The sequence below is a fragment of the Agelaius phoeniceus genome, chromosome 26 (assembly GCF_051311805.1).
Source record: "Agelaius phoeniceus isolate bAgePho1 chromosome 26, bAgePho1.hap1, whole genome shotgun sequence".
NCBI lineage: Eukaryota > Metazoa > Chordata > Aves > Passeriformes > Icteridae > Agelaius > Agelaius phoeniceus.
In genome coordinates, this window is record NC_135290.1 from 1,884,060 (window position 1) to 1,911,160 (window position 27,101).

Genomic DNA, 27,101 nt, shown 5'->3' on the forward strand with positions numbered 1-27,101 from the left:
AGTTGGGGAGAACAATCACCCCCATCCATCCTCTCCAGATGAGAACTTTCATGTGTGGTCCTGCCCATGGGCATTGAGGTTCTGTTCCCACTTCTACAAAAACAAGAATTTTTCCCTGCACTTGTCAGTGCTGCAGCTTGGTGACCTCAAAAAATGCTGAGGACTCCTCCACATGCAGTGGGTTTTGTCAGCTCTGCAACCATGTGCTACCAAAAACGTTTCTTAGAGAGGCAATTCATGACAGATGTGCCTTGATCCTATGAAAAACTGAGGGAAATATTTTTAAAACTATTTCAGTAACAGCATTTCAAACTAAATCGTTTTATGAAAATAATAAATGGCCAGATTGATCTCACCCTAGCTCTGTATTTCAGGTTACAAACAGATTTTGAGAGTCTGAAAGACATGAACATATTTAGAAGATTCAGATTTAAGTTAAAATATAAGGGTCAGAATTTATTTAAAGCTTATCATAACATCTTAAAATATTTTGCATGACTAGCAGTAAATAAAGCTGTATGTGTGCTTATGATCTAACATAGTCTAATAGTAGAAATATGCATTAACAGAAGCAAGGCACAAGTTACATCTGAAATTTTCAGTTATTTTAATGTAAGCAAGTTAGCAAAAATACAATATTTCCATTAAAAGTGTAAAAGACAAAAGGGTAACTTCATAGTGGGGCTGGTGACAGACTCACCCAAGTGCAAAGTCTCCCACAGGCAGCACATTTTCTGTGAAATTGAGTTTTATCAATTCTGATAACGTTTTTATCAACTCTGATCAAATCTCCAGTTTGATCTGTGGTTGCTGGAAGAGGACAAGGGTTTGCAGAGACTCTCAGTGACTGCAAAACCAGAGCCCAAAATGAGGAGTGCATCCCTGATCCTCAGTGCAAAGAGAACAGCAGTGACCACAGTGTCCTGCACTTTCCCTGACAAGTGTTACATGACACATCCTCTTCATCACAGCCTTAATTAACAGCTTTAATTAACCAGAACTCAGCTCACTGTCTGGGGACATGTAGCAATTGTGACTTTTTAAAACCATCCAAAATCAGGAAACTGTGGCCACTGATCCAACTCCTGCTGAGTAACTACATGGAGGTAACTTGGGTGCTTCAAAGCCTCCCATGCCATCCAAGGGAAGAGAAACTTCTCAATCATATTCCAGAATTGAATTCCAATTAATTCATGCTGAGGCAGGAATTCTAGCAAAAGTCCACGTTGAATGTCATACAGCAAAGGCACAATTCTCATAGCAGCACTAGGATTTAATAGTGAAAAATCTGAGAGCTACCAGAAAAATACCTGTAGGCAGCAGTTGTGCAAAAGGGAAGGAGAAACTGTATTTTGTTAATGAATAAAAAATGCGTTTTGTTAATGAGGTTGTGGTTTGGATCTGCACAACTGATGGCACAGATTGGTGCTTGGAATCCCATCCCACCCCATTTTATTTTCCTCCAGTCAGGCAGAACAGCCAGCTGTGCATTTAAATAAGTGCACAGTAGGCAGCACAAAACCCTTTATGCTGCTGTGCTGAAGATTCCAGGAGCTGCACTCCCTTCTTCCCTGTGCCCTTATCCCAGAGATCTGGAGTCTGCAGGATCTTTATCACCAGCTCCTCAAAGGCATGGTGCACTCCATCCTGTGTCTTGGCACTGGTCTCTGGAGAAGGGGGAAAAAGATTTTATCTCATTTGCAGGGAGTATATTCCACTTAAAAAACTTTATTTTAGGAGCAGAGAGAAGATGGGAGTTTTTTAATGACTGAACCTCCTCTCCTGTCTTAAATGTACATTTCAGCTGAACAGGATAAACAGAAATACATCCCAGTCTGAAGTCTCACATTTTTCCACCAAAAAGAAATCCACAGTTCTCCATTTTCTCCATGATGGAGAAAAAGAAATTGTTCTCAGCTTGTGACAGTAAATGTAGAAGATAATTATTCCATAACAAAGCTGAGAAAGAATTGCATGTTGTCCTCTATGTGTTTGAATTTCTCCCAGAAATCTTTTCAAGAAACTTTCTCTTTAGAAACTCCCACCTTTATATCTTCACATTGTGCATTTTATTGTTGCTCTGAGAATATTGTCTTTTATGTAGCTGCAACAGAAACTTGGAAATGAAAGATCAGACACCAGTAAGGAGGAAAAATTCAGTCTTCTGGGCTCTGAATTAAAAAACTCTCCTATTTCAAGAGAATATAAAATTCATGCCTGTACAGTGTATGCAGTAAATCTGTTTCAGAGAAAAATGCTTCTGGCCAATGCAGAAACTGAAAACTGCATCCCTGCACTGGAATTACAGCAAAAGGAACCCATATTAACTAGGTATTAAAAAAAAAAGGTTTAACAACCCATCAACCTGAAATACAATTGTACATTCATGCTTGGCAATCCCAAAATAAATATTTGAATGTTTAAGGTTTTGTCCCAGAGGTTCATACCTATGAAAAGCAGTGAGTGTTTCCTGGCCAGCTGCAGCCCTTCTCTTCTCTCCACTTCACGGTCAGGCTGCAGGGACAGATGAAGAACACAACTGAAATAAGCTACACTCAAAAATACCCAGAAAAGCAGCACTGAAATGAGAACAAAACCTCAAAAATGACGTTTTGTTGAAAGGAAAAAATGTGATATGTATTAATCAACTGGATTTTCCCAGTCTGGAGCTCACTGCCAGGCTGGCTGTGTTACCTACAGCACTCACCTCACATTTACACCCTGTGATGAACAAATAACCCAGGGAGAAGGGAAGAGGATGCATTCCCAAACTGACCTTATCGGTTTTATTGCCAACCAACATCTTCACAGTGCTGCTGGCTGTGGTGTACATCTCCAGCTCATTCAGCCACCCTCCCAGTCCTGTGAAAGTGCCTTTTCTTGTAACATCATACACTGAGAACAGAGGAAAAGGAGCTCAACAGCTGCAGAGCCTTGGCCAACGTTTCCTTCATTGTGACAGAACTTGGTCCATCCACACTTCCTAACTACAGCCTGGAAAAAACAAAAGGTGCTAGGGAACTACAGAATGAGGCATCAACCTCACACTGCTCCCAGGGCTGGAACTCACTGGGCTGTGCTCCCTCAGCATTACAGACCACAAGCACCTCTGAAGGAAAATCAGATTTACCCAACAGAAATATTCTACCTGTTGGTAGCGCTGAATTGGGCCACACAGAATATTTTTCAATAGGTATTTTGTCAGCTGATTTTATGTATAAGTACATGCACATGCTGCTGCTAAAAGATGGACTGAGTTCAAAGCTGCTTTTGGGTACTGGTAACTTAATAACTGCATTTACATAAATCACCAAGGTTTAAAAATCATAGAAAGAATATTTTGTAGAGCAGAGTTAAGGTTAGCCTTCACAGATCCTGAAAGGAAGAACCCCTTTGTTTTCTAATTGCTGTTGTCACTCTGAAGGGGCTTTGTCTGTGTACAAACCTCAAGTCTTACCATAATCCCAACAATCACATCAATAGTTTCTGGGGAAAAAAAGAAGTAAAAACATAATGGGGAAAAGAACACAACACAACCCCTGATTAGCCTTATTACCAGAAAACCACCCATGGGATAGCTACAAAGCCAATAATTCATCCACTCAACAGCTTGCAGCATGACATCTCTGCCTTTTTAATTTAAAATATTTTGAAGCAGCAACATTTCCTGCCTGTGGTTTTGCATACCCAGAGTTTGAGCCAAAATTATTCCTTAGATTCTCTTGGATAACTTCCTTTTGCAAGGACATGCACATTTAGGAGAAATAAAGCCCACAATTTCTGTAATCGTGCTTTTCTTCCATTTATTTCATACCTAAAACAACCCCTTGAGCTCCTCTGTAGTAACTGGGAGTCACTGTTCTGAACCGCTCCTGTCCTGCTGTATCCTGCAGAAGGAGGGGGGAAGATAACCCCAAACACACAACATCAAATACATTTAGAACAAAACAAAAAAGGCATTTTAAACTAAACAAGATAAGGAAATTTAAAATTTTAAATCCTGAGGAGTAAGGAAAACATGAAAAGGAAGGAAGTGCCAAACCTTGACTAAGGAAGCCTTTAGAAGTGGTTTTGTTTGTTTGCAGCTCCTGCTGTACCATCACGACACTCATGAAATCTCAACATGAGGAAGACTTCAGCAAAGAGAGAGGAGGAGCAGGAAGGAAGCGAGGAAACCACAAAAAGGAGCTCTTGAAGCTTGTGCACCTCTCAAAACCCAACACACCCCCACCTGTCTGGAACAAAACCTACCCATATGGCCAGCTGCACTGCACGGCCCTCCACCAGCATTTTCTTCACTTTAAAATCAATACCTGAAAGTTAGAAAGGGAGGCTCAAAGTCAGAAGGAGAGGCTCGTCAGAAGCAACTACCGAATGCCCTCCGTGGCAGCCCTCGCATTCGCACGATCCCGGCTCCCAAAAAGAACAAACCCAGCAAGAAGGAGCCCGGCAGGAATGAGCCCAAGCAGAAACGAGCCCGGCAAGAAAATGCCCGGCAAGAAAATGCCCGGCAAGAAGGAGCCCCGCAAGAAGGAGCCCAGCAAGAAGGAGCCCAGCAGGAACGAGCCCAGCAGGAACGAGCCCAGCAGGAAAGAGCCCAGCAGGAACGAGCCCAGCAGGAACGAGCCCAGCAGGAACGAGCCCAGCAGGAACGAGCCCAGCAGGAACGAGCCCAGCAGGAACGAGCCCAGCAGGAACGAGCCCAGCAGGAAAGAGCCCAGCAGGAACGAGCCCAGCAGGAACGAGCCCAGCAGGAACGAGCCCAGCAAGAAAGGGCCCAGCAGGAACGAGCCCAGCCCCGGGAGGGCGGACCCCGGGCTCACCGACGGTGGGTGTGAGGCGCGGCTCGAAGGCGCCGTCCGTGAACCTCCGCAGGAGGCTGTGGGGACAGAGAGCGCGGCCTCAGCCCGGGGGCTGCGCTCGGGGCTCCCCCGCGGGCCGCTCCAGCACCTGGACTTGCCCACGCCGCTGTCCCCGACCAGCAGCAGCTTCAGGGTGAGGCCTGCGGGCTCCATCCCGCAGCGCTCCGGTCCAGCCGCCACCACCGCCGCCGCTGCCGCTGCTGCGCTCCCCGAGCAGCCGCCCGCTGCTCCCGGCGGTGCGGCCCCGGCAGCTGCCGCGGCCCCGCCTCGGAGGCGGTGGCCGGGGCCGGGCGGGGCGGGAGCGGGCCGGGCTGGAGCCGCAGCGCCAAGGGCTCGGCCATGGGCGATTACCAGATCTCGGTGGAGGAGCTGAACGAGCTCCTGTCTAACGGGAGCGGCTGCTACAGCCTGCCCAGCGCGCACAGCAACGAAGTGGTGCCGCGCATCCACGTGGGGAACGCGTGAGTGCGCCGGAGCGGGGGCGCGGGGCAGGCCCGGCCTGGGCGGGCACGGGGGGCGGAGGGGCCGGGCCGGGCCGGGCCGGGCTGGGCTGGGCTGCGTGGGGTGTGCGGAGAGGCCGGGCCCGTAACGGTGCCCGGCGGGCAGAGGGGCTGGGCCGAGTGCGGTGTGTGAAGGGGCCGGGCCGGGTGGGGTGTGCGGAGAGGCCGGGCCCGTAACGGTGCCCGGCGGGCAGAGGGGCTGGGCCGAGTGCGGTGTGTGAAGGGGCCGGGCCGGTAGCGGTGCCCGGCGGGCAGAGAGACCGGGCCGGGCCGGGCCGGGCCGGGTGCGGTGTGTGAAGGGGCCGGGCCGGGTGCCGTGTGTGGAGCGGCCGGGCCGGGTGCGGTGGGTGGAGGGGCCGGGCCATGCCGGGTTCGGTGCCCGGCGGGCAGAGGGACCGGGCCGGGCCGGGTGCCGTGTGTGGAGGGGCCGGGCCGGGCTGGGTGCGGTGCCCAGCGGGCAGTGGGACCGGGCCGGGTCGGGCCGTGACCGTCACCGAGCAGCTCCCGGTGCTTCGAGCCCGGGGCAGTCAGGCTGCAGGACGGGATCTGCTGGATCTCAGCGGGGTTTATGTTTTACACCACATCATGATTTCAGTTATGCTGTCCTATCCTGCTTGTGAAAAACGCCAATCACTTGTTTTTAAAATTTTAGAAGTTTAATAGTAATAAAATGGTTATAAAAATAGTAACATAATTGGAGTAATAATAATTTGGACAATTTGGATTAGGACAATATGAGACAATAAAAACAAAGAGTTATGGACAGTCCGGGTACCTTTTTCTGGGCAAAATAAGCCCGAAAATGACCCACGTTAACAGAGGATTAACCCTTAAAAACAATAACCTGTTGCATATTCATACACCTCATACATGATGCATAAATTCCATTCAAACACAGGATTCTGTCTGGGCAGTGTCAGCTTCTTCCTCTGAATCCTAACGGCGTCACCTGCCTGTGCGGGGCGGGAAGAAGTTCATTTCTCCTGATAATGGAGCAATAAATTCTCTTTCTCTGAAAGATTCAGGTGCCCTGTGGCTGCTATCTCACTGCAAGTCCTTTCTTTAGAAACAGAGTATTCTACATAGCATAGTTTCTATTTTAACATTTTGTTATAACCTAAAACTATATTTAACACACTACTTAAGAGAATTAATACAGCATCACTTTCTAACACAACACATATAATATTCAATTTAATATTTGCAAAAAGCCAATCATAAAATACGCATTTTTCACACTGCTGATTCTTCTTCCCCTTTTTGGTCCATCTCTGTGAAATTTTGTTGTTTTTTTTTTTTTTAAATACACTGGATCCCTGTACTTATTTTAGGTTTTTACCTCTTAAAGAAATACAACTCAAGATCACAGATTGTCACTAACTTACTTTTAAGCCAAACCAAATTATATTTGTTACAGCTAGGACGTGCATACCTAGAGCTGGGACTGAAATCATTCAGTAGCCAGCCTGATGTCTGACAGCCACCATCTCCTTCATATTTGTAGTAGTTACAAAACAGTAGTTTTTTCCTGGGGAAAACAAGGAAGTCATAGCTTGCAAGCTGATTTGTGCAGTAAATAATTTAAAAATAACAATCTGTTGCCACATTCAACCATGATTTCTGGATGGGAGTTCCTGTTGATGCTGAACAGTCAGAAATATGCTGATCTATATCATGTTAATTAAACCATATTCTCACTCTACTAAGCATAGGAACTCACCCCTGAATTAACACTTTTTGGTTTGGCCTTGCTCTGTAGGATTTTTGTGTTGAAAGCAGAATTCTCCAGACACTGAAACTTCTCCCCTGGCACAGATGATGTCCTGCCAGATGGAAAATCTGTCAGCATTTGTTTGGGTAATGAAGTCTTACAAATATTTGGTTCATTGCCATAGTTGCTTGGCACAGACAGCAGAAAATGTAGAAGCTTCAGTCATGCATAAATCTTCATCTGCTTTCACTAGAATTTAAGGGGTGTGCAATCATCAGGAAGAAAGAAATTCTCAAGATGTTCATGGCCTTGAATTACATCAAAATTGTGAGTGAATGGACTCAGAGATTCATATAGATGAAAACTGACTGATTTGGGTGTTTATTTTTTTAGATTGCCTAAGTGTCCAGCCACAAGCCCTGGATGCATTGCCATCTCACAGAAACTTGTCCAGAGTGATGCTGCACAAATGCTTATCTGGAGCTCAGCTTAATATTAAGACCTCTTGTATTTGCAATTTATGAGTTGAGCTGTGGGGAGTTTAAAAAAAAAATTGTTTCCATATCCAGTTAAACACATACTGAAAACTGCTTTTAAAACCAATCTGTCTAGGCTACCTCTTTTCACACAGTGTGCAGGAACTGAGTTATCCTTCAGCTCAAGCTTTCTGTCTCATTCTGCTGATGTTGGCCACTGGGGCTTAGATTTTACTAGGAGACCACACAGAGTGATAAAACACGTGGGGTTTTTTATTTCCCAGGAAAGTGAGGCAAATATTGCAAGTGACATAAGGAAAGAATCAGACTCAGAATGAAAAGCAGTGGGATTATGGCAAAAAGGAGTCAATGCTCTCCTGATATTCCTTTAGCTCCCCTTACTGTGGATTGCATCCCAGGGCACAAGCTGAGGTTGGTGCAGGTCACTTGTGTTACTGAGCAGGGTTGTTTAACTGGTTTTTAAATTATGTGGATAACTGTTAACCTTAGAAGTTAATGTGTTATCATCTCCAGTATCTCCCTACTTTGGTCCGAATTTTATGTTCAGAAAGTCAGAATTTTATGCCACAGTAGGATCTAACAGGTGCAGATTCACTTTCATGTGTGCATTCCTCAGTGTCAGACAAGAAATCAGCATTCCCTCATGCACAAGTAGGGGACCATGGCTCTGAATGTTTTTGTGAATTTATAACCTGTAGCTAATTCACTTTTGGGGCATATTTGGCATCTATTAACAGAAAAATCCAAGGGTTTGGTTCTCAATACCTAAATACTGAGATAATTCACCAAATTCTAATCATTTTCTTGACACTTTTTGTCATGCAGGTTCATAGCCAAGAACATAATGAGGCTGCAGCATCTGGGGATAACCCATGTTCTGAATGCAGCAGAGGGGAAATCATTCATGCATGTGAACACTAATGCAGAGTTCTATGAAGGCTCAGGCATCAGATACCATGGCATTAAAGCCAATGACACACAGGAATTTAACCTCAGTCGCTACTTTGAGGAGGCAGCTGATTTTATTGACAAAGCCCTTTCCCAGAAGGATGGTAAGGCAAACTGAAATACCTTTCTACCATGTTTTCTGTGCACTGCATATGTTTCTTAGTCATTTGCTGTTTAAAATGCTTCTTTGCTCTTATTATCCACAGAACAAGCAAGTGAAAAATTCAGATAAAGGCCCTGAATCAGGCACAAGAAGGCACAGCTTTGTCTTGTGTTTATACATGCAGGTCTCCAGTACCTGGCAAAGGGAATTCTGTAGGGGTGACTTTGAAATGAGGAACAGCTGCTGCATCTTATTATAGTTTCTTTCTGGGAAGAAATGGTTTTACTTTTCCTCAGATGTTTTTAATTTTTCTCTTCTTCTTTTCTAATAAAATATTCTTAAAAAAAATAAGTTGAGGGTCTAGAAGTGGTTTAAGGACATTAGAAATTACAATTTAAAGGCAGAATTGATATAAGTAATACAAGTACTGAAGAGTAGTCACATAACCTGTTAAATGGGGTTTTTTTCCAAATGTACAGTAAGAATACAGACTGTCACCTTAGAGTTTTTATTATATTAAGTCATTACATTATTTTATGTGTTGATTGCCTCTATTTCCCAGGATTGCAGGAAAGTTGAAGGTCATATTTGCAATGTTGTTTATTGCCACATTTCTCTGTAGTGTGTTTCCTCAGAGCAGAAATCCTAGGACACAGTGCAGTGGGACAGATGGTGTTTGTGTTGTCTAACTATTGCAACATTTCAGTTATTTCTACACATGCTTAATTTCCTTCTTGCTTTCGTGGCTGAGCATTGAATAGGAGCAATGAGAACTCCCACAATTCTAGAAGTCCTTTCTCTGAAATGGGCAAAGGGATTCTGGAGCCGTGATGTGAGTTTTGACAGATGGAAATAAATTCTTCATCCAGTTTGGTGGAGTATGAAAAATTCTAAAAATTAAATGCAACTCTTGCAGTTAGCACTGTGACTCACTGAAACAGGCTGCAAGAGGAGAGAAGGGTTTGCTGTGCCATGACTGCACCTGCTCAGTTTAATCTCAAAAGTTTCAGGGTCAGTAAATTCAGAGTCAGTCTGGGTTTGCAGCAGTTCCATTTGCTGGTTCTTTCACTCTGAGCAGTTGTTTACCACACCTACCACTGGTTTTTTAATGTGGTAAACAAAGAGGAACCGTGGAGCTGGGTGATGTTGGAGTCAGGTTTAAGATTAACTGGATACTCCAAATTGTTAGTTTTGTTGGACGTTGAAGTATAAAGGAGTCCTTTGACTTTATTCGAATAAAGGGAGAGGCCATGGGGAATTCCCCTGGGATCTCTCAAATTTTTGGAGGATGCAGCCTCCTTTTTATCCTAATTTCCCACATTTCCCTTCTCTCTTTCCCCATTTCTGAGGTACTTCAGAGGTACAGACTTCCCAGAACACCTGATACCAAAGATTTCCCTCTAATGTACAACCCTCCCTTTCAATTTTCCACTCTTACAGAATTTAGGGTTTTTTCTTCCTCATGGTTTCTTTCATCTTTCAATGTCTAATTTCATTTATCAGAAAACCTAAAGTTTATTTGTAAAAGCAAATCTCTTTTTCCATTCATCAATCAGTGCAATCCTCCCCATTGTTTCTTTTATCCCCCAGTGCTGGTTTTATCTACCAGCAGACCCACAGCTTGTTTGTAAAGACAAATCCACTATTCCTCTGAATACCCTTTGCCTCCTTGGTTATCCAGTAAAACTGGCTCAGCAATTCTTTTCTTCTATATCAAAACTTGCTTCCATCTCTATTCTTCAGAAAACATTCAAAATGTCTACATTCAAAATGTCTACATTCAAATGTCTACATTCAAAAATCTTTCTGCTAAGCACACATATCTGTGAGACTTTCTTGTCAAACTTTTAAAAAGTTAAGTTATAGATTGGTTCTCCTGTATGAAGATGCTCAGCAAAGGAAAGTTTATAATGCAATGTAACCAAAACCAAAGGGTGTCCAGGCCTGCCTGCAGCTGGAGCTGACAGCTGTGGGCACAGCTCTGTCACCACCACCCTGGCCTGCTGTAACCTCTTGGATGGAATGAATTGCATTTGTTAGAGCCCCTGGAGCCCCACACCCCTCATTTCAGCTCTTACCGACACATTTGGCGCCCAACGCGGCGCTCAACCCCACGACCCTGGCATTACGAGTCCCGTGCTCTCCCGACCGGCCCTCGTCGCGCTTCCATCCTTCCCAACATGTCTCAGTCTCTCTGCAAGCCTCTCAATGTCCCTGGGCCTTACCCGGGTCGGCAGAGAATGGGGGGAGCAGCCCCAACATGGCCGACTGCGGGGAGACACTCTCTGTGCCCCGAGGGTGCTGAGGGCACTCAGGCTGGTTGCCTTCGCTGCAGCAGAGACAGCAGAGACATCGGTGGAAGAGAAAGGGGCCGACTCCCAGCAGGGGATATTCCAAGGTTTTATTAAGGAGTCCCGAGGGAGCTCCTGTACCTCAGGGGGCCTCCTGCCGAGAGCCCCGGGGGATGTCCGGAGCTCACATTTAAAGGGAGGAGGAAACCAACATAGATAAAATCCTACTGACCAATAGGTATCTCTGGGGGATGGGTGCTGGGGGGATAGACATACAAAACAGCGTATGGGGCAGGACTTGGGGGGCTGACCCCTAGCCCCTGGCTAATCACTCGACAACTTGGACCGAAACTTCTGGATAAGGGGCTGGGATGCCGAGGTGACTGACACAGAGCCAGGGTGGGGGTTTTGGAGATCTCATCCCGGGAAAGGGATAACACAAGTAGAAGGAAAAGGAGGGGGGGTACAGTCTGGGATAAACCATTTGGGAAAAATATGGGAATACAAAACAAACTACTTCAAAGTATTACAAAATATAAGAACGCACTACAACACCAACGCGCGTCCCCTGCCGCGCTCCCGTTGCCTCGCAGCCTAACGCTGAGCTGTGGCTGTCTCCCCGCAGGCCAGGTGCTGGTGCACTGCCGGGAGGGCTACAGCCGCTCGCCCACGCTGGTCATCGCCTACCTGATGCTGCGGCGGGGCATGGACGTGCGCAGCGCGCTCTGCGCCGTGCGCCAGCAGCGCGAGATCGGCCCCAACGACGGCTTCCTCCGGCAGCTCTGCCAGCTCAACCAGCGCCTGCTGAAGGAGGGCAAGGTCCAACCCTAGAGCGCTGCACCGCACTGGGGGTTTTGGGGTTTTCGGTTTCTCAGAGCTTTAGGGGATGGGTTAGGAGCTTTAGAGACGCGAATTTCAACCGCCCCCGGGGCTGGAATTGCTGCTTGTCTAGTGAAAATATCCGTCTGGAGCTCTGTGATGGTTTCGAGATGGGACAAAATTGTGTCGCTGTTTGGAGCTGTTGCCATCAAGGGATGTTTGTAGAGGGATAAGTCCAGCTGTCTTCACACACATTTCAGAGCCCCTGCAGACTCCATAGCGTATGGTTCGCATTGACATTGAATGTGATTTGTTTAAGCTTTGTCTTTAGCTTGTCATGACTGATTGATTATATGCAAGTGCTTTTATTGAAGAGCTCTGGATGTCAGGGGCACAGACCCAAATCTGACTCCACCATGGGTTCAGGATGAACACAGTTTTATACCCTTATTCTATAACTAGATATTAATTATTAAACTTAAATTGTTCTATTGTATACATTGAGTTCATCCAAGGATTCTTGTAATTTAACGAGCCCTTAGGAACACTGGACTGGGACTGTCCCAGTACCATTCCCAGTGTCCCCAGTGCCCCTCCCAGTGCCCACATTTCCCTGTTCCCAGTGCAAACTGGAGCTGGTGGTTGGGTCCCTGGTGTCCTGCATGGAGCTGGTGCCCAGGATGAGCCCTTGGGGACACTGCACTGGGACTGTCTCAATGTCCCCAGTGCCACTCCCAGTGTCCTCAGTGTCCCCAGTGCCACTCCCAAAACAAAAATCCAATACATTGATTTCATCCAAGCATGGATTTCTGTAATTTCCATCAAACCCCCCAAACATCATTATTCTTGTTATGATTAAACAATAATTATATCCAACTACCAAACAATCACCACATTCAACAGTTATGTCATTTATCATATAACAATCATATCTTTTATCATAGTCATTAAATGATTATACAGGTGCAGTTTTGCATGATCCAGTAAACCCTAACATTTTCCCAGGCCCAACCTTTCCAAGTCCCCTGAATATCCCATGATTTTAGAAACATTTTATCCCTGTACTATCAACCATAGCACCAGCTCCCAAAAGCCCCAACACATCCCTTCACTCACTCTTAATAGGAGCACTGTAATTTCTAAAGCTTCTTTTTCATGCACACAGGTGCCTAAAGTTTGAATGTAGGAGCTTCAAGGAATGGGAAGCATATGTACAAATGCACAGATGCACTCACTTGGAAAATAAAGTGCATGCAGTGTTTTGTGTGGATTTATGCAATGCACAGTGTGAGAGTAAAGCCATTCAGAACCCATGCTTGATGCACTCTGTGTTTCCAAGAATAGTTTTTTATCTTTTCTGTTACAATGGACATGAAATAGTCTGTTATTAAATGCTCTTTTATTTTTATTTCAAACTCATTATAGAAAAAATGTCAAGAGCGAATGCTGAGGGAAGAACTTGAACAAGGAAGAAATGATATTAGTATTTAGAAGTGTTTGTGGTGGATGTATAATTTAAGTATCCTAATATAATGCCTTTCAAAGCTTGTATGGAATTACAGTGTCTTTATCTCTTCTTTGCTATCTCTGTTCAGTAACAGAATGGAATGAGCTCACGTGCAGGTTCCTTCCAGCACAGGTGTGCTTACAGAGCAGTTTGCACAAGAACACTCTTGGATTGCTTGCATGGTGTCATGAAATAAAAATGAGCATTGTAATGTACCACACTGTAGAGGAAATATTTACATTGTACTCAAATAAATGATGACTTGGTTCTGTTTACTACAGACGAAATGAGTGTTGGGAGAGGGAGCTTTGTTTGCACTGTGCCTGACTTAGTGTGTAAATGTGTCCCTGTGATTTACAGCACTGTATTCATGCCAGGGATCTCCCACTGCAGGCTGGAATTGTTGGTTAAACCATCAGAAACCAGGGTGGCTGCTCCATTCTCACCTCTGCTTTAATGTAGTTCTAGAATGAAAAATCTTAACACTGTTTTAAACAGAAACACTTCAATAGTAACACATGTGGTCCCAGATGAAGTTTTGCCTACTCAGGTCAGCAATCAGCAATCACAAAGGCCAGGCATGCATTGTTTTACAATCAGATATTGTTCAGCAGTCAGAAATCCCAAAGGACATCCAGGCATGGTTTTACTGCTGGTTTTGGGGTTGTGTGGTTGCAGGAGTGGGAGAGGCAGGGGAGGCTCTGCACAGCCAGGTGAAGTTCAGCTCCAGAGGAGATTATTCTGCTTGAGCTCCAGTCCTCCTGCTTTGCCTTCCACAGGATGGAGCTGCCACATCAAGGAGCCTTTTCTGTGTTGTGTCCTTCAGGTGACAGTGGAGGGACACTCTGCTTGGTGTCCCTGTCACACCTCCACAGTCAGTCAGTGTTCAGGGCTTGCTTTGAACCAGGAAGGTTCAGTAATAATAAGCAGTAATCAATTCCACCACCTAATTACACACCCATTTGCTTTCTCCCATTGATCCATTTAATCAGGAGTAGATGACTTGCTTCTTCAAAATTCCTTGTTACTAATTTCATATTGTGTGAAGTAGGAGTCGTGGCTTTGGAAATAGGAATACTGGCCTTGCCTTTTCTACAATGCTGACTTTTCACACTGCAGTCTAATTTATAAATTATCCTTTAAAAATTTTTACTTTAAACATAGATTTTTTTTTCTTGTCTCACACCATGTATTCTTAACACCTATTTGCACTATAAGGAAGAAAAAGGGAAATTCACATTGGATGCACTTTATCTTTCACCTGTTACTTGGAAGTCAAAATTCCAGTCCTTTAAAGACCTAAGAAACCATTAGGCATTAGACCTTTGTTGACCTTTAATAAACCAGAATGATTTATTAAAATTGAGTCTGTTAACTTTCTGTAGTTGTCAGTACCAAGAAATATTGAAAATCAAAACAGGGGAATGTGTTCTTATAGTCAAGGTAATTTTTACTTCATGGGACACTGGTCACTCCTATGGAAACTCTGGCCCATTTGTCTCAGTATAAAAAAACTGATTTAGCAAATGTTTTGTGACAGGAGGGTGGAGAGGCATAAGTAAAACAATGTTAGAAATTGTTTTTAAGAGTGAGACAGTGGATGATATTTAAAATCACTGATAGGCAACTCAGCAACGGAGCCATTTCTGCTTTTAGAGCAGGCTAAAAATAGTTAAAATGTCAGACCAGTGCTCCATTAATGGCTCATACCCTTCCTGTGAGTCTGGCTCTCCAAGTACAGCCATGTTGCAAATTCCTCTGCCCATCTGAGCTGGCCAGGAAGGCCTTGTATGTCTGTAACCCACAGTGATTGTGCTGTATACTTCTAAATTTCTCTTCCTGATTGTAGAAGGAAAGATTACATAAAAGATGGGAATGAGAGCTTTCTTTCCTTGTAATATGAAAATGAGAATGTATTGGGAAAAACAGAGCTTTTTATTCCTCTGAAATTGCTGAGCATCTGCCCTTTGCTGTGAGATCTTCCTTACAAGAATGCTAATTTAGGGAGGTACATTTGGAAAGAACAGTTTGTTGCAAACAGCAACGCTCTGTCTCTGATGCCAGAAGCAGAAAATTTTACTTAATTTTATTTTTTATATTAGTCCTGCTAGTTTACTATGATGTTTTTAGTACAGTGACTATCTAGTGGAATCTGTCTTAGTTTAGCACAGAAATTTCTCCTAAAATTACTTTCTGGGCTTCACCAAAGAGTAAAACTAGAAACAGAACAAGCCTGAGAGGTGTCTTTCAAGGATTTGCTGGTGAGAATTAGTTTTAGTTATTTATTAATTTCTTCTGCAAATAAATCCTGGAAATAACCAAGTGTTGGTTGTGTGTTTTAATTGTGGTTCCTGTGGGCTGATGCTGCTGGCTGGCTGACTCACCAGATGGAGCTGTAGGCTTGTTCTTCTTCCCTGGAGAGCCAGCCCTGACTCCTGACCTGTGCTGGTGTGTGAATCCAGTGAATTCTTACCACTGAAAAGGACAAGACACCAGAACGGCTCAGCAGCCTCTGGTGGGAAATAATAAGAACCCATTTATTTTGGCTTCTTGCAGATCATCACAGCACAGCGTTCAGACTGTTGTGTTCACTCTGTGACATTGCAGAGTTCTTCTGAGGCAGCTGAAAGTTGATTGGGAAAGGCTGCAGCATGAAAAAACAAACAAACGAAAACCAAACAACTGTTTGAGAAGCAAAGTTCATGTCGAAACAGAACTCTGATCATGTCAAAATTCAGAATTTTGATCATGTCAAAAACGGAATTCCTGGGCAGTGTGTGAGGTTTGAGCCTTTGTGCACAGAGAATTGCTCCTGCCCAGCTTTGGGATGCTGAGCAGAACCCTCAGGCCCAGGTGTGGGCAGGGGGAGCACCTGGAGCTGCAATGGCTGAAGTGATTTCAGGAGCTGGTTTGGCTGTGCCTGCCTGCATTGCAGGGCTGAATGCCAGTGCTTCAGGAGTTCAGCTGCAGTGCCAGTGATTCAGGAGTTCAGCTGCAGTGCCAGTGCCTCAGGAGTTCAGCTGCAATGCCAGTGCCTCAGGAGAGCTGCAGTGCCAGTGCCTCAGGAGTTCAGCTGCAATGCCAGTGCTTCAGGAGAGCTGCAGTGCCAGTGCCTCAGGAGAGCTGCTGCAGTGCCAGTGCCTCAGGAGTTCAGCTGCAGTGCCAGTGCCTCAGTTCAGCTGCAATGCCAGTGCCTCAGTTCAGCTGCAGTGCCAGTGCCTCAGGAGTTCAGCTGCAATGCCAGTGCTTCAGGAGTTCAGCTGCAGTGCCAGTGCCTCAGGAGTTCAGCTGCAGTGCCAGTGATTCAGGAGTTCAGCTGCAGTGCCAGTGCCTCAGGAGTTCAGCTGCAATGCCAGTGCCTCAGTTCAGCTGCAGTGCCAGTGCCTCAGGAGTTCAGCTGCAATGCCAGTGCCTCAGTTCAGCTGCAGTGCCAGTGCCTCAGTTCAGCTGCAGTGCCAGTGCCTCAGGAGTTCAGCTGCAGTGCCAGTGCCTCAGGAGTTCAGCTGCAGTGCCAGTGCCTCAGTTCAGCTGCAGTGCCAGTGCCTCAGTTCAGCTGCAATGCCAGTGCCTCAGGAGTTCAGCTGCAGTGCCAGTGCTTCAGGAGTTCAGCTGCAGTTCAGAAAGCAGCAGCAGCAGCAGTGGATTCAGGTGAGAAGGAGATGCCAATTGACTCCTGGTGGCTCTGAGTCCTGCTCAGAGCTGAGCACTGCTTTGGGCTCACCTTGATTCCCATTTTGGGTCTGTGCTGAGCCCAGTGATGACCTTACAGAGATGCTTTTGCTGCTGCTGAGCAGGGCTGACACAGCTGAGGCCTTTTCTGCTGGGCAGGGGCTGGGGGTTATTGGTTTCTCAAGGCTGGGATTGAAGGCACTGCAGACCTTAGTCCATGTTCAGACTCGGGTGTTTATTGTTCCACATCAATGAAACAGCCTCACAAACCCTGAGTTCTGCAGCCCTTCGTTAGCAAGGCACAAAATGGCCAACAATCTCATTTTCCAAGGTCTTTTAAATCTAAACTATCCAAATAAGAAATGACACCTGGATTATTTTCCCTTTTCACCCAATAACTGATCGCTCAAAGCCTGCAATGTGGACTTTTCTGTCCAGTTACAAAATACCACCCAAACCCATGGAGAAGGAGGAAGAAGAAGGTACAGAAGAACATCCAGTCTCCACCCTAAAACCTCCATCTTGCTTAAGATATTATCTCAATATTTATTTCTATATTCTAAATATATATTTATTTCTCTCTCTCTATATATATATATATTTATTTATATATATTATTATTTATATATATTTATATCTATATATTTATATTTATATATATTTAAATATATATTTGTTTCTAATACAATCGAATTTATTATGTTTATTTATAATATAATAAATGTATTATTATAAACAATTACAATTTATTCCTAATTATTATAAATAATTACTATTTATTTCTAATATAATCAAATTTAATATACTTAATTAAAATATAATAAACACTCTCTACCTGATAACTCATTTTGTTTTTTCCTGTGCTTCATTAAAACTACAAAAATAAAATTTTTTTGGGGGAGGGAAGCAGCACAGAGCATGGTCTGCTTTGCTGCAGGAAGGTCTGTGAGCAGGCAAGCAGCTACAGGGTGTGAAAAAATGTTTTTGTCGCCAAGGAATCTGAATGTCTGAGATTTGGGGTTGTTCCTGGCATCTGTTAGGCTGCCCTCCTTCTTATGGACAAGAAGTTTTAAGCCTCAAGCTAAATATAGCTTCTGTTTTTTTCATTCAGAAATTGTTTTGGTGTTATTTCTCCGTGTGGGTTATACAGATAAATATAATAGTTAATAACAGTTCATATATAAGAGTTTATATATCTATAAAAATATATAATATATATTATATATGTTATATATATATAATATATATAATATATATAATATATATAATATATATAATATATATAATATATATAATATATATATATTATATATAAAAATATATATATATATAAGTTCATATATACGGATTAAGGGCTTGGGTGAAGCTACATCAAGAAGATTTTTCTGTTTGATGTGACAGTTGATCACTCTAAATGAGATCCTCTCTAGTGGGCCTGCCCCTGACAACAACAGCTTTTGGAAATATTACATGAAAAATTAACAGAAACTGAACTTTGGTGGATATATCCAATTCTGAAAGTGTTTAAAGAAGGGGATAAAGAGGCAGCAAGGACTCAGGGATTGCCAGCACTCAGCTCTGTTCTGCTTTTCTGCTGCCACCAGCTCTGCTGTCACTTTGGACAAGGCTCTCTTGGAGAGTACCCACACATGGTGCTATTCCTGTCTGACAAAAATAATACCAAAAAATCCTTCTTCAGTTCCTGCTCCTTCAGGACTTGGAGTCCTTCACAACTTGTTCAGTTCAGCTCCAAGCCAAAAATAGATTTACTACGTGTAAGTAAGCAAAGTGATGCTTAGAAGAACGTGAAACAAAATGTAGAGCTCCTTGTTATGGAAAGGAGAGGGGAAAAAACCCAAATAATTTCCCTGCAGAGACTGAAAAGCAGAATTACTGAGCTACACTTTCTAGATTTACTCCTTTTATACAGTGAGCAAAGGGAAAAGGAATAACAGCAAAATGTAAAAACTCTGAAAAACCTTTGGAAAAGACAAAATAGCCAAAGTTTCAAATATGGATGGAGGCAGAAGCAGGTTTTAATCACACCATTTTTAGAGGGAAAACTGCAGAAAGGCTTGTCAGGTTGCAATTCATTGTAGTCTTGTCCATCACCTTTTGTTGCCAGGCTCAAAAATGAGGTAGATAAGAGAAGTTTTTGCATAACAGTTGTAAAATATTGTCACTAACCCACCCCCACACACCCATTTTATTTCACCCTGACAAAAGCTGAGATGAATGAGTCGTCTGGCCCTTCCCACTTTGTATAGTCATTGGCTGGCTTGGTTCTAAAAGGGATTTTAAAAAGGGGAATAATGTGCCTTTGCCCAGGACCTGAGGCTGTCAGGGTGCTGAAAAGCTGATCTGTGACCATGCAGATCCCTTGGGCTGTGTGTGCTGTCTGTGTCCTGACACAAATCCCACTTCACTCTGTGCAAGGGTGGCAGATGTTTAAAAATGATGCTACAGAAATCATCCCTGAGATCACTGAAAATCCAGAAACACCAATGGAGCCGACTTTCAGCAACAACAACACCATGAACCAGGCAAAACATGGAGGAAGACACATACAACAGACTCCAGACCTCAGTGGTAAGAAAAATATCCTTATTTCTGTTTGCAGTTTGTAAAAGAATACTTGTTATCATCTGTGTTTGTTTATGAACACTTTTGGTGTGGCCCAACTGCTTTAAGTGACAGGGATTTGCACCTGCTGCTGAAGAAGTGTGAATATAAACTTTAGGAAGAATATATTGGAGTTTGCTGATGCAAATATCAGCTCTCTGTTGAACATTGCTACTCTGCAGGCAACTCCAAAACATCAAACCTGTAGTAGTAGGTATTACTTAACACTTCTCTGTGTTTTGTGAGGAAAAATCACAAATTCTCTTTCCCTCTTTAATATTAGGATGGGGGAAGAGCTGACAGTGGAGACAATGACAGAAATTTGTAATATTTAGGAACATCCACACCAGCTGTGGCTAAGATCACACCAAGAGGGGCACATTGAGGTTGTGTTCAGCTAAATGAGAGAAATGTGCTGCTCTTCAGCCAGGTTCCAGCTGCCAAAAATGCTCCAAGATCCATTGTCACTCGAGCAAGTGTCTAACTTTAGCAGTGATGCAGGACTCCACCAGCCTTTTGAGGGGAGACAGGAGATGGCAAGCTCACCCCAAACAGAGAAAGGAAGCTTTAAAAAAGTTTTCCACTGGAAAATAGAGCAAGTTTGGTCCTCCAGACACGCAGCACAGGCACAGATCAAACTTAGAATTTCCGCTGTTGTGCATTGCAGATCTGAGCCAGCCTCCTTTTTCTGGGGGCAGCTTGAAGGCAATTGTGAATTTCTGCTGCAGCTGTCCTTAGGGCATTTAAAACCAGAGGGTTAACAATATTTAAAAAAAAAAAAAAAAAAAAAAAAAAAAAGTAAAGCTTTTGACAGTGTGGCCTTAAAAGTTTCTCATTTTCCTAAGAGGGGGAGCCCTGAGCTCCTCCCAGGCAGCCCCACCAGGGCAGAGCAGGTTGGTTTTCTTGTCTCATCTCAACACCTTCATTTTTTAGCCTCTTCCTACTCTGCCACCAGCTGGGAACCTGCCCCACTGATTTGTGCTTATTTTTCCAAGTGGAAAGCACAGTCAGATAAGAAATCAAAGGCTGAAGGAGACTGGGAGGTGTTTAAGACACACAATGGTCTCTTGTATATTTATTTTGGCATTTTTAACATAAAGAATCAAAATGATGATCCAAAGTGGCCAGACCTGGAACAGATGCACCAGACCATGAGGGATTTCACACCTGCACACTCACAGGACAGGACATAAATGCACAAATATCACCTGCAGAGCTGAGGCAGGTGCCTGGATATTGAACTGCCTGTGCTTTATGGAGGTACAATGCACCTTATTCCACACATTTTATTTATTTACAGACAAACATAATTTTCTTAGCTGCCTAGGGAACTTGGGAGTGTTAGACTGAAGTGCATGTGGGGTTCAGTTGCAAGTATTTTTGTCACAGCTGGCAAGGATTGCTTAATTCCATTAATGCAGTCCTTCAAAATTTAAAAAAAAAATGAAATCTTGCTAGCTGTACTTTGACAAATATAAATCTGAGCACTGAAATTCCCGTTTCTGTACTTCACGGGAAAACCAAAAATTAAAATGTCTGTACAAATACTGTTGTGGTTTGACCCTGGCCCAACACCAGGCACCCACAAAAGCCACTCACTCACCCTCCCCTGCCACAGCTGGGCAGAGGAGGGAAAAATCAACAACAACAGAAATCTGTCAGATTATAGCACTTGATAAGAGAGGGAGAGAAACTGAGCTGGAGGTTTGGGATAAGGACCAGGAGAAAAACACTCCAAGGGCAAAACAGGCTTGGCTTAGAGGTACAGAGTGACTTTATTATGAACAGAATCAGAGGAGGATAATGAGAAGTCAAATAAGCCCTTAAAAACACCTTTATTCCCCAAAATTGTTCCTCCTTCCCACTGACAGCTCAGGCAGACGGGGCATGGAGGGGTCTGGGTTTGGGCTTGGGTTTAGGTTAGGGTTTGGGTTAGGGTTAGGGTTTGGGTTTAGGTTAGGGCTTGGGTTTAGGTTAGGGCTTGGGTTTAGGTTAGGGTTTGGGTTAGGGTTAGGGTTTGGGTTAGGGTTTAGGTTAGGGTTTGGGTTTAGGTTAGGGTTCAGGTGCTTTCTCAATGCTGGCAGGGAAAGAGCCCAGAATGAAGGAAAGAGCAGGAAAGAAGGAAAGAACAGGAATTAAGGAAAGCATAGGAATGAAGGAGAGAACAGGATTGAAGGGAAGAGCAGGACTGAAGGATTACAGGAAGGGAAGATCAGGATTGAAGGGGAGAGCAGGACTGAAAGAACAGGACTGAAGGGAGGAGCAGGACTGAAGGATTACAGGAATGAAAGAACAGAATTGAAGGAAGGGAGGAGCAGGAATGAAGGATTACAGGAATGAAAGAACAGGACTGAAGGAAGGGAGGAGCAGGAATGAAGGATTACAAGAAGGGAAGAGCAGGACTGAAAGAACAGGACTGAAGGGAGGAGCAGGATTAGAAGGGAAGAGCAGGGCTGAAGGGAGGAGCAGAAATGAAGGATTATAGGAATGAAGGATTACAGGAATGAAAGAACAGGACTTAAAGGAAAGAAAAGGATTTAAGGAAAGAGCAGGAATGGAAGAGCAGGACTGAAGGGAAAAGCAGGAATGAAGGAAGGGAAGAGCAGGACTGAAGGCAGGAGCAGGACTCCAGGATTACAGGAATGCAGGAGCAGGAATGAAGGATACAGGAATGATGGAGCAGGACTGAAGTGAAGAGCAGGAATGAAGGAAGGGAAGAGCAGGACTGAAGGATTACAGGAAGGGAAGAGCAGGACTGAAGGCAGGAGCAGGATTGAAGGATTACAGGAAGGGAAGAGCAGGAATGAAGGATTACAGGGATGAAGGAGCAGGACTGAAGGCAGGAGCAGGATTGAAGGAGCAGGAGCAGGACTGCAGGATTACAGGAATGAAGGAGCAGGATTGAAGGATTACAGGAAGGGAAGAGCAGGACTGCAGGATTACAGGAATGAAGGAGCAGGATTGAAGGATTACAGGAAGGGAAGAGCAGGACTGCAGGATTACAGGAAGGGAAGAGCAGGACTGAAGGCAGGAGCGGGAATGAAGGATTATGAAGGAGCAGGATGAAGGAAAGTTATGAAGGAGCAGGACTCCAGGATTACAGGAATGCAGGAGCAGGGCTGAAGGCAGGAGCAGGATTGCAGGATTACAGGAAGGGAAGAGCAGGACTGAAGGCAGGAGCAGGACTCCAGGATTACAGGAATGCAGGAGCAGGGCTGAAGGCAGGAGCGGGAATGAAGGATTACAGGAATGAAGGAGCAGGATTGAAGGATTACAGGGGTGGAGGAGCAGGATTAAAGGCAGGAGCAGGACTGCAGGATTACAGGAATGAAGGAGCAGGACTGCAGGATTACAGGAATGGAGGAGCAGGGTTGAAGGCAGGAGCAGGACTGCGGGGAGGGAGCAGAGGCAGTAACGCGTTCCCTGTTCGCAGATGCCGCCTTCAGCTGCCGGGAGGTTCGCACCACGCGGTTCCTGACGGACGGGCCGTGCCGCAGCCTGAAGCCGGTGAAGGAGCTGCTGTGCTCGGGCCAGTGCGAGCCCTCGCACCTCCTGCCCAACTCCATCGGCCGCGGCAAGTGGTGGCGGCAGAACGCGCTGGATTTCCGCTGCATCCCCGCGCACAGCCGCACCCAGCGCGTCCTCATGGCCTGTCCCCAGCAGGAGACGCGGACTTACAAATTCCGAGCGGCCACGTCCTGCAAGTGCAAGCGCTACACCCGCTACCACAACCAGTCCGAGCTCAAGGACTTCGGCAGGGACAGTCCCCGGCCCCAGAAGAACAAGAAGCCGCATCTGGCCAGAGCCAGGAGTGGCAAATCCAACCAGCACGAGCTGGAAAATGCCTATTAGGGAGGAAGGGGAGGAAGGAAGGAAGGAAGGAGGTGGCTCTGGGTTGTTGAGTTTGTGAGGTGCCCGGGATGAGGTGAGAGGTGAGAATCTGGCTCCCATGTTCTCGGAAGGCTGATTTATTATTTTATGGTATTATGTTATATCAAAAGAACGCTGTACTAAAACTAAGAGAAAGGACCCAGCCAGGAGGCTTAACAGGAATGATAATGAAAAAAGTCGTGACTGACTCCTCAGTCTGACACAGCTGATGGTGATTGGTCATTAAGTAAAAACAATTCACATGTAACCAATCAAACATGCGCCTGTTGGTAAACAATTCCAAAGCAGCAAAACAGGGAGAAGCAAACGAGGTAATATTGGGTTTTCTCTCTGAGGCTTCTCATCTTCCCAGGAGAAGGAATCCTGGCGAAGGGGTTTTTCAGAAAATGTGACAGTGGCACTGGGTGACACGGACGAGCAGCTCCAGAGTTTGCTGAACCATCAAAAAGCACTCAGAGGTTACAGCCTGGTGTTCTGACTGCAGGGGGTTCCAATTCCTTCTGCTAAGATGAGTCAAATAGGCAAAAAATGGGTAAGATTGTAGCACTTGTGTGAGATAAAGGATGAGATAAAGGCAGCTGGAGGCACCTGTCACTACAGGACACGAAATAAAACAACGCGGACACGCAGCTCTCTCAAGGCAAAAAGAGAATTTTTAATTTCTGGCTCCAACATTTATGGGGTTCCAAAAGCGACCCTGGATTGGAGGGTGACAGTGCCACCTCTCCAATGGCACTGGACAAACCAACAGTCCATCAAATTTCTCCTCCTCCATAAAAGAATGCAGAACAATGAGTTATTTACATAAAGCGTGTGAGAAAGCTCGTTACAAGCATGTAAACAGCAGAAGGCTTAGAAAAACTTAAATATAAGTTTTTCAGGAGGGAAGGACCCTTCCGTGTGCCTGCTCTACAAAGAAATGAAAGTTTTCTCCCCCAGTCTCACGGGTTTGCTGCTGTCACTCACTTGTGTTGTCCTTCCTGCAGTTCAAAGAATTGCATCTTACCTTGCTCCCAGGACTGGGCAGTTATTTATGTCCTGTAAAACAAAAATACTGCAAGCATCCTGGACAATCAACCAGTGTTGCTGGGGAGAATTGAATTCTTGAGCTCACCAGAAAATATTTAGCATTAGACCGTTAGATTATTAGATTATTGAGTTTACCCAAACACATTTAGCACTAGATTTTAAATGTAAACCCGTTAGATTTATTGAGTTCATCAGAAAAGTCAGGGTGGCAGGAGGTCCATGGCAGTTTGTGTGTCCTGGATAGGCAGGGAGGCTGAGGAGGGTGAAGCTGGTGTGGGGACAGCCACACTTTCCTTTATTCCACTCATTTATGGGAAAAGAATCTTGGGGTCCCTTCCCCAGACCAGGATGCAGGACAAGGCTGAGATTGGGAAGCACCAGGAGAGTCTCTGAAGGAGCCCTGGAAAGTTTGGGGCAGCAGGGATTTCAGGTTCTGGTGGATGAAGTTCAAATTGTTGGGAAATGAACCCACGACCAGGGGTCCTCATGCACCAGGTGCTGCCTCTCAAACCAAAATGTGGCACTGCTGTTCTCAAAAGAGAAGTGTGACAAATCCATTTCACACCTTCAATTAAGAGATGATGGGGCTGACAAAATTCAAAACTGAGATTTGGCAACTAAAAAAATAATATTGGTTAAGGAACAATGATTTGTTCCAGTCGAATTCTCCCAAGTGGAGCAGATTCATGAACAAAATGCTCCTCTCAAACCAGATAAGCTCACTGATGTCTGTCCTGTAAGCAGCTAACATTATCCATAGTCTAGCATAGAATATACTGATTTTTTTTTTTATTTATTCCTTATTTCCTAGAACATGTTTGACTTTAATATCAGCTTGGATACATCCATTTACATTTTCTGTTCTGTAGAGGTTGGATTATCTGGCCACACACTCTGCAGCAGTAAAACTGTGCAAACCAAGCTCTGGGAGTAAGGTGGTGGTTCTGCATGAAAAGTCATGAATTCCTCTAGAAAAATCTTTAGGATATGCAGCTTTGGTTTTTTCCTTTAGTTTGGCAGCAGCTTTCCTTTACTTAGCTTCTCAACACTCAGAGTAATGCTTGTGTTTTCACATTAAAGGATATTGTTAGAAGGTGAATTGTGAAATGCTGTATGCATCCTGTAGAATTTATGCTGAAATAATATAAACTGTGGAAATTGGAAATGTTGATAGATTTTTCAGTTATTTTATGTGGGACCAGAACCTAGAGAGGAAAGCTATCATTTCAGAGAGTGAATTATGTATTTATTTTTTTTTTTCCAGAAAATTATTTATGCAATGTTTCAACTTGTAGAGAATGAGAAGTAATACTGCTTTTAAAAATATTAGTTTGTTGTTTTTAATTTTAAACACATTGTTGAATAAAGTAGAAACTCTGATTAATTCTAGAACGACTCATTGATTTCCAGCTACAGTACAAAGCTGATTTCCTGCAAAACCAGGGATTTACAGGACAGGCAGGGTGTCAAATCCAGTTTCTGGGATTAAAACTGAGATCCTCAATTCTACCAACCCACACATAAAGAGAAATTCCATCCTGGAACTCCTTGCTCTGGTGCAGGATGTTTCTCATGGAAAAGCTCTTCCTGGGCAGGTGAGGAGCTCAGAATTGTCTCCACATCCTCATTTCTGCTTCCCCCAGACATTCCCTGACTCTGTGTTCACAGCTGGATAAAGCCACCAAAGAAAACAACAAATCTGTGAATTGTCAGTCAGGAGATCTCGGTCGAAATCTGATTGCTTCGGATTTCTTCCATTGGGAAAAAAAAAAAAAAAGAAAGAAAAGCAGTGTGGAATCCCCTTTGCAAGGGCTGCCAAGCATCAGTTAAAATCTTCCACACTCTGCTATTGTAGAGCTGTGCTCGTTTTCATTTAGTCTTTAAGAAACATTTTCAAATAAAGTCAGAGAAAACTGAGCTTGGGCTGCCCATGGCAGGCAGGTCTTGCAGTGCAGGTGGAAAATGAGGAGATTTTCCAAGATAATCAGGATACAAGTTGTCTTTTCCTTACCATGACTTGATACGTAAAGAACAATTTTAGGAGAAAATATCACTTTTAAAATGAACTTCTCCTGCTGATTTGACTAGGGGGAAAAAGAATAAAGCCCTGCATAAAACCCCAAAGTAAACCACAAAAAAACCCACATAAAAACCCAAAGTAAACCATTGTCACAACTGCAACAACATTTTCCAAACTTACCTTTGCCTTCAATTTGAGGCTTAAATTTCAGAACTCAGTTTGAGCACTGCAAGCAGAGCTGAAGTGAGAAAAGCAGTTCAGCTCCCTGGAAAGCTGTTCCAGTCTATGGACAGTGATCTGCTGTGTGCTCCTTCTACAAAAGCAGATTGGATTAGATTATTAAATTACATAATTTTTCCTTCGGAATTGTAAATTCTTCAAATGAGAATGGATGTCTTTATTGTCATTTTTGCAATAAAGCAGCACAATTGGGCATTGTTTAGGTGCTGCTGAGTTACCAGCAGGAACAGGTCACTGCTTTTACCCAGAAAAGGAATCAAGTCATTTTTCTTTTCCACCCCATTTTTATTTCCAACAATTTGTGTAGACCGTGGCGCATTCTCTACAATGCACTCACTGCCTTAAAACAGTCACTGTGCTCACTTCACTTCTTTTTCTGGCAAAAGCAGCAT

The 27,101-nt window shown here is 44.2% G+C and overlaps 3 protein-coding genes across 3 annotated transcripts; 2 read left to right on the forward strand and 1 right to left on the reverse strand.

Moving 5' to 3' along the window:
• Nucleotides 1-583: 583 nt before the first annotated feature.
• Nucleotides 584-5,085, reverse strand: LOC129130937 (ras-related protein Rab-18-B-like). The gene is made up of 7 exons (XM_054649641.2): nucleotides 4,951-5,085; nucleotides 4,824-4,879; nucleotides 4,252-4,313; nucleotides 3,815-3,887; nucleotides 2,777-2,895; nucleotides 2,448-2,514; nucleotides 584-1,667 (listed from the first exon to the last, which is right to left on the reverse strand). The coding sequence occupies exons 1-7, from the start codon at nucleotides 5,013-5,015 to the stop codon at nucleotides 1,492-1,494; spliced, it is 618 nt and encodes a 205-aa protein (XP_054505616.2). The 5' UTR covers nucleotides 5,016-5,085; the 3' UTR covers nucleotides 584-1,491.
• Nucleotides 5,086-5,189: 104 nt separating this feature from the next.
• Nucleotides 5,190-13,513, forward strand: DUSP3 (dual specificity phosphatase 3). The gene is made up of 3 exons (XM_054649643.2): nucleotides 5,190-5,323; nucleotides 8,396-8,622; nucleotides 11,538-13,513. Exons 1-3 carry the CDS (start codon nucleotides 5,202-5,204, stop codon nucleotides 11,741-11,743), a joined length of 555 nt encoding a protein of 184 aa, XP_054505618.1. The 5' UTR covers nucleotides 5,190-5,201; the 3' UTR covers nucleotides 11,744-13,513.
• A 5,681-nt stretch (nucleotides 13,514-19,194) lies between these two features.
• On the forward strand, nucleotides 19,195-25,833 carry SOST (sclerostin). The gene is made up of 2 exons (XM_054649640.2): nucleotides 19,195-19,496; nucleotides 22,963-25,833. The coding sequence occupies exons 1-2, from the start codon at nucleotides 19,277-19,279 to the stop codon at nucleotides 23,379-23,381; spliced, it is 639 nt and encodes a 212-aa protein (XP_054505615.1). The 5' UTR covers nucleotides 19,195-19,276; the 3' UTR covers nucleotides 23,382-25,833.
• The last annotated feature ends 1,268 nt before the right edge of the window (nucleotides 25,834-27,101 follow it).

Bases quoted from the DNA above. Each gene is read 5' to 3' on its own strand.
- LOC129130937 (XM_054649641.2), bottom strand. From the start codon at position 5,015: ATGGAGCCCGCAGGCCTCACCCTGAAGCTGCTGCTGGTCGGGGACAGC. The intron at 3,888-4,251 runs GTAGGTTTTGTT...CTCCTTCTGCAG, and splicing joins CAGTGCAGCTGGCCATATGG to GATACAGCAGGACAGGAGCG. The intron at 1,668-2,447 runs GTATGAACCTCT...CCCCTTCTCCAG, and splicing joins ACACTCACTGCTTTTCATAG to AGACCAGTGCCAAGACACAG.
- DUSP3 (XM_054649643.2), top strand. From the start codon at position 5,202: ATGGGCGATTACCAGATCTCGGTGGAGGAGCTGAACGAGCTCCTGTCT. The intron at 5,324-8,395 runs GTGAGTGCGCCG...TTTGTCATGCAG, and splicing joins CGCATCCACGTGGGGAACGC to GTTCATAGCCAAGAACATAA. The intron at 8,623-11,537 runs GTAAGGCAAACT...GTCTCCCCGCAG, and splicing joins AGCCCTTTCCCAGAAGGATG to GCCAGGTGCTGGTGCACTGC.
- SOST (XM_054649640.2), top strand. From the start codon at position 19,277: ATGCAGATCCCTTGGGCTGTGTGTGCTGTCTGTGTCCTGACACAAATC. The intron at 19,497-22,962 runs GTAAGAAAAATA...CCCTGTTCGCAG, and splicing joins ACAGACTCCAGACCTCAGTG to ATGCCGCCTTCAGCTGCCGG.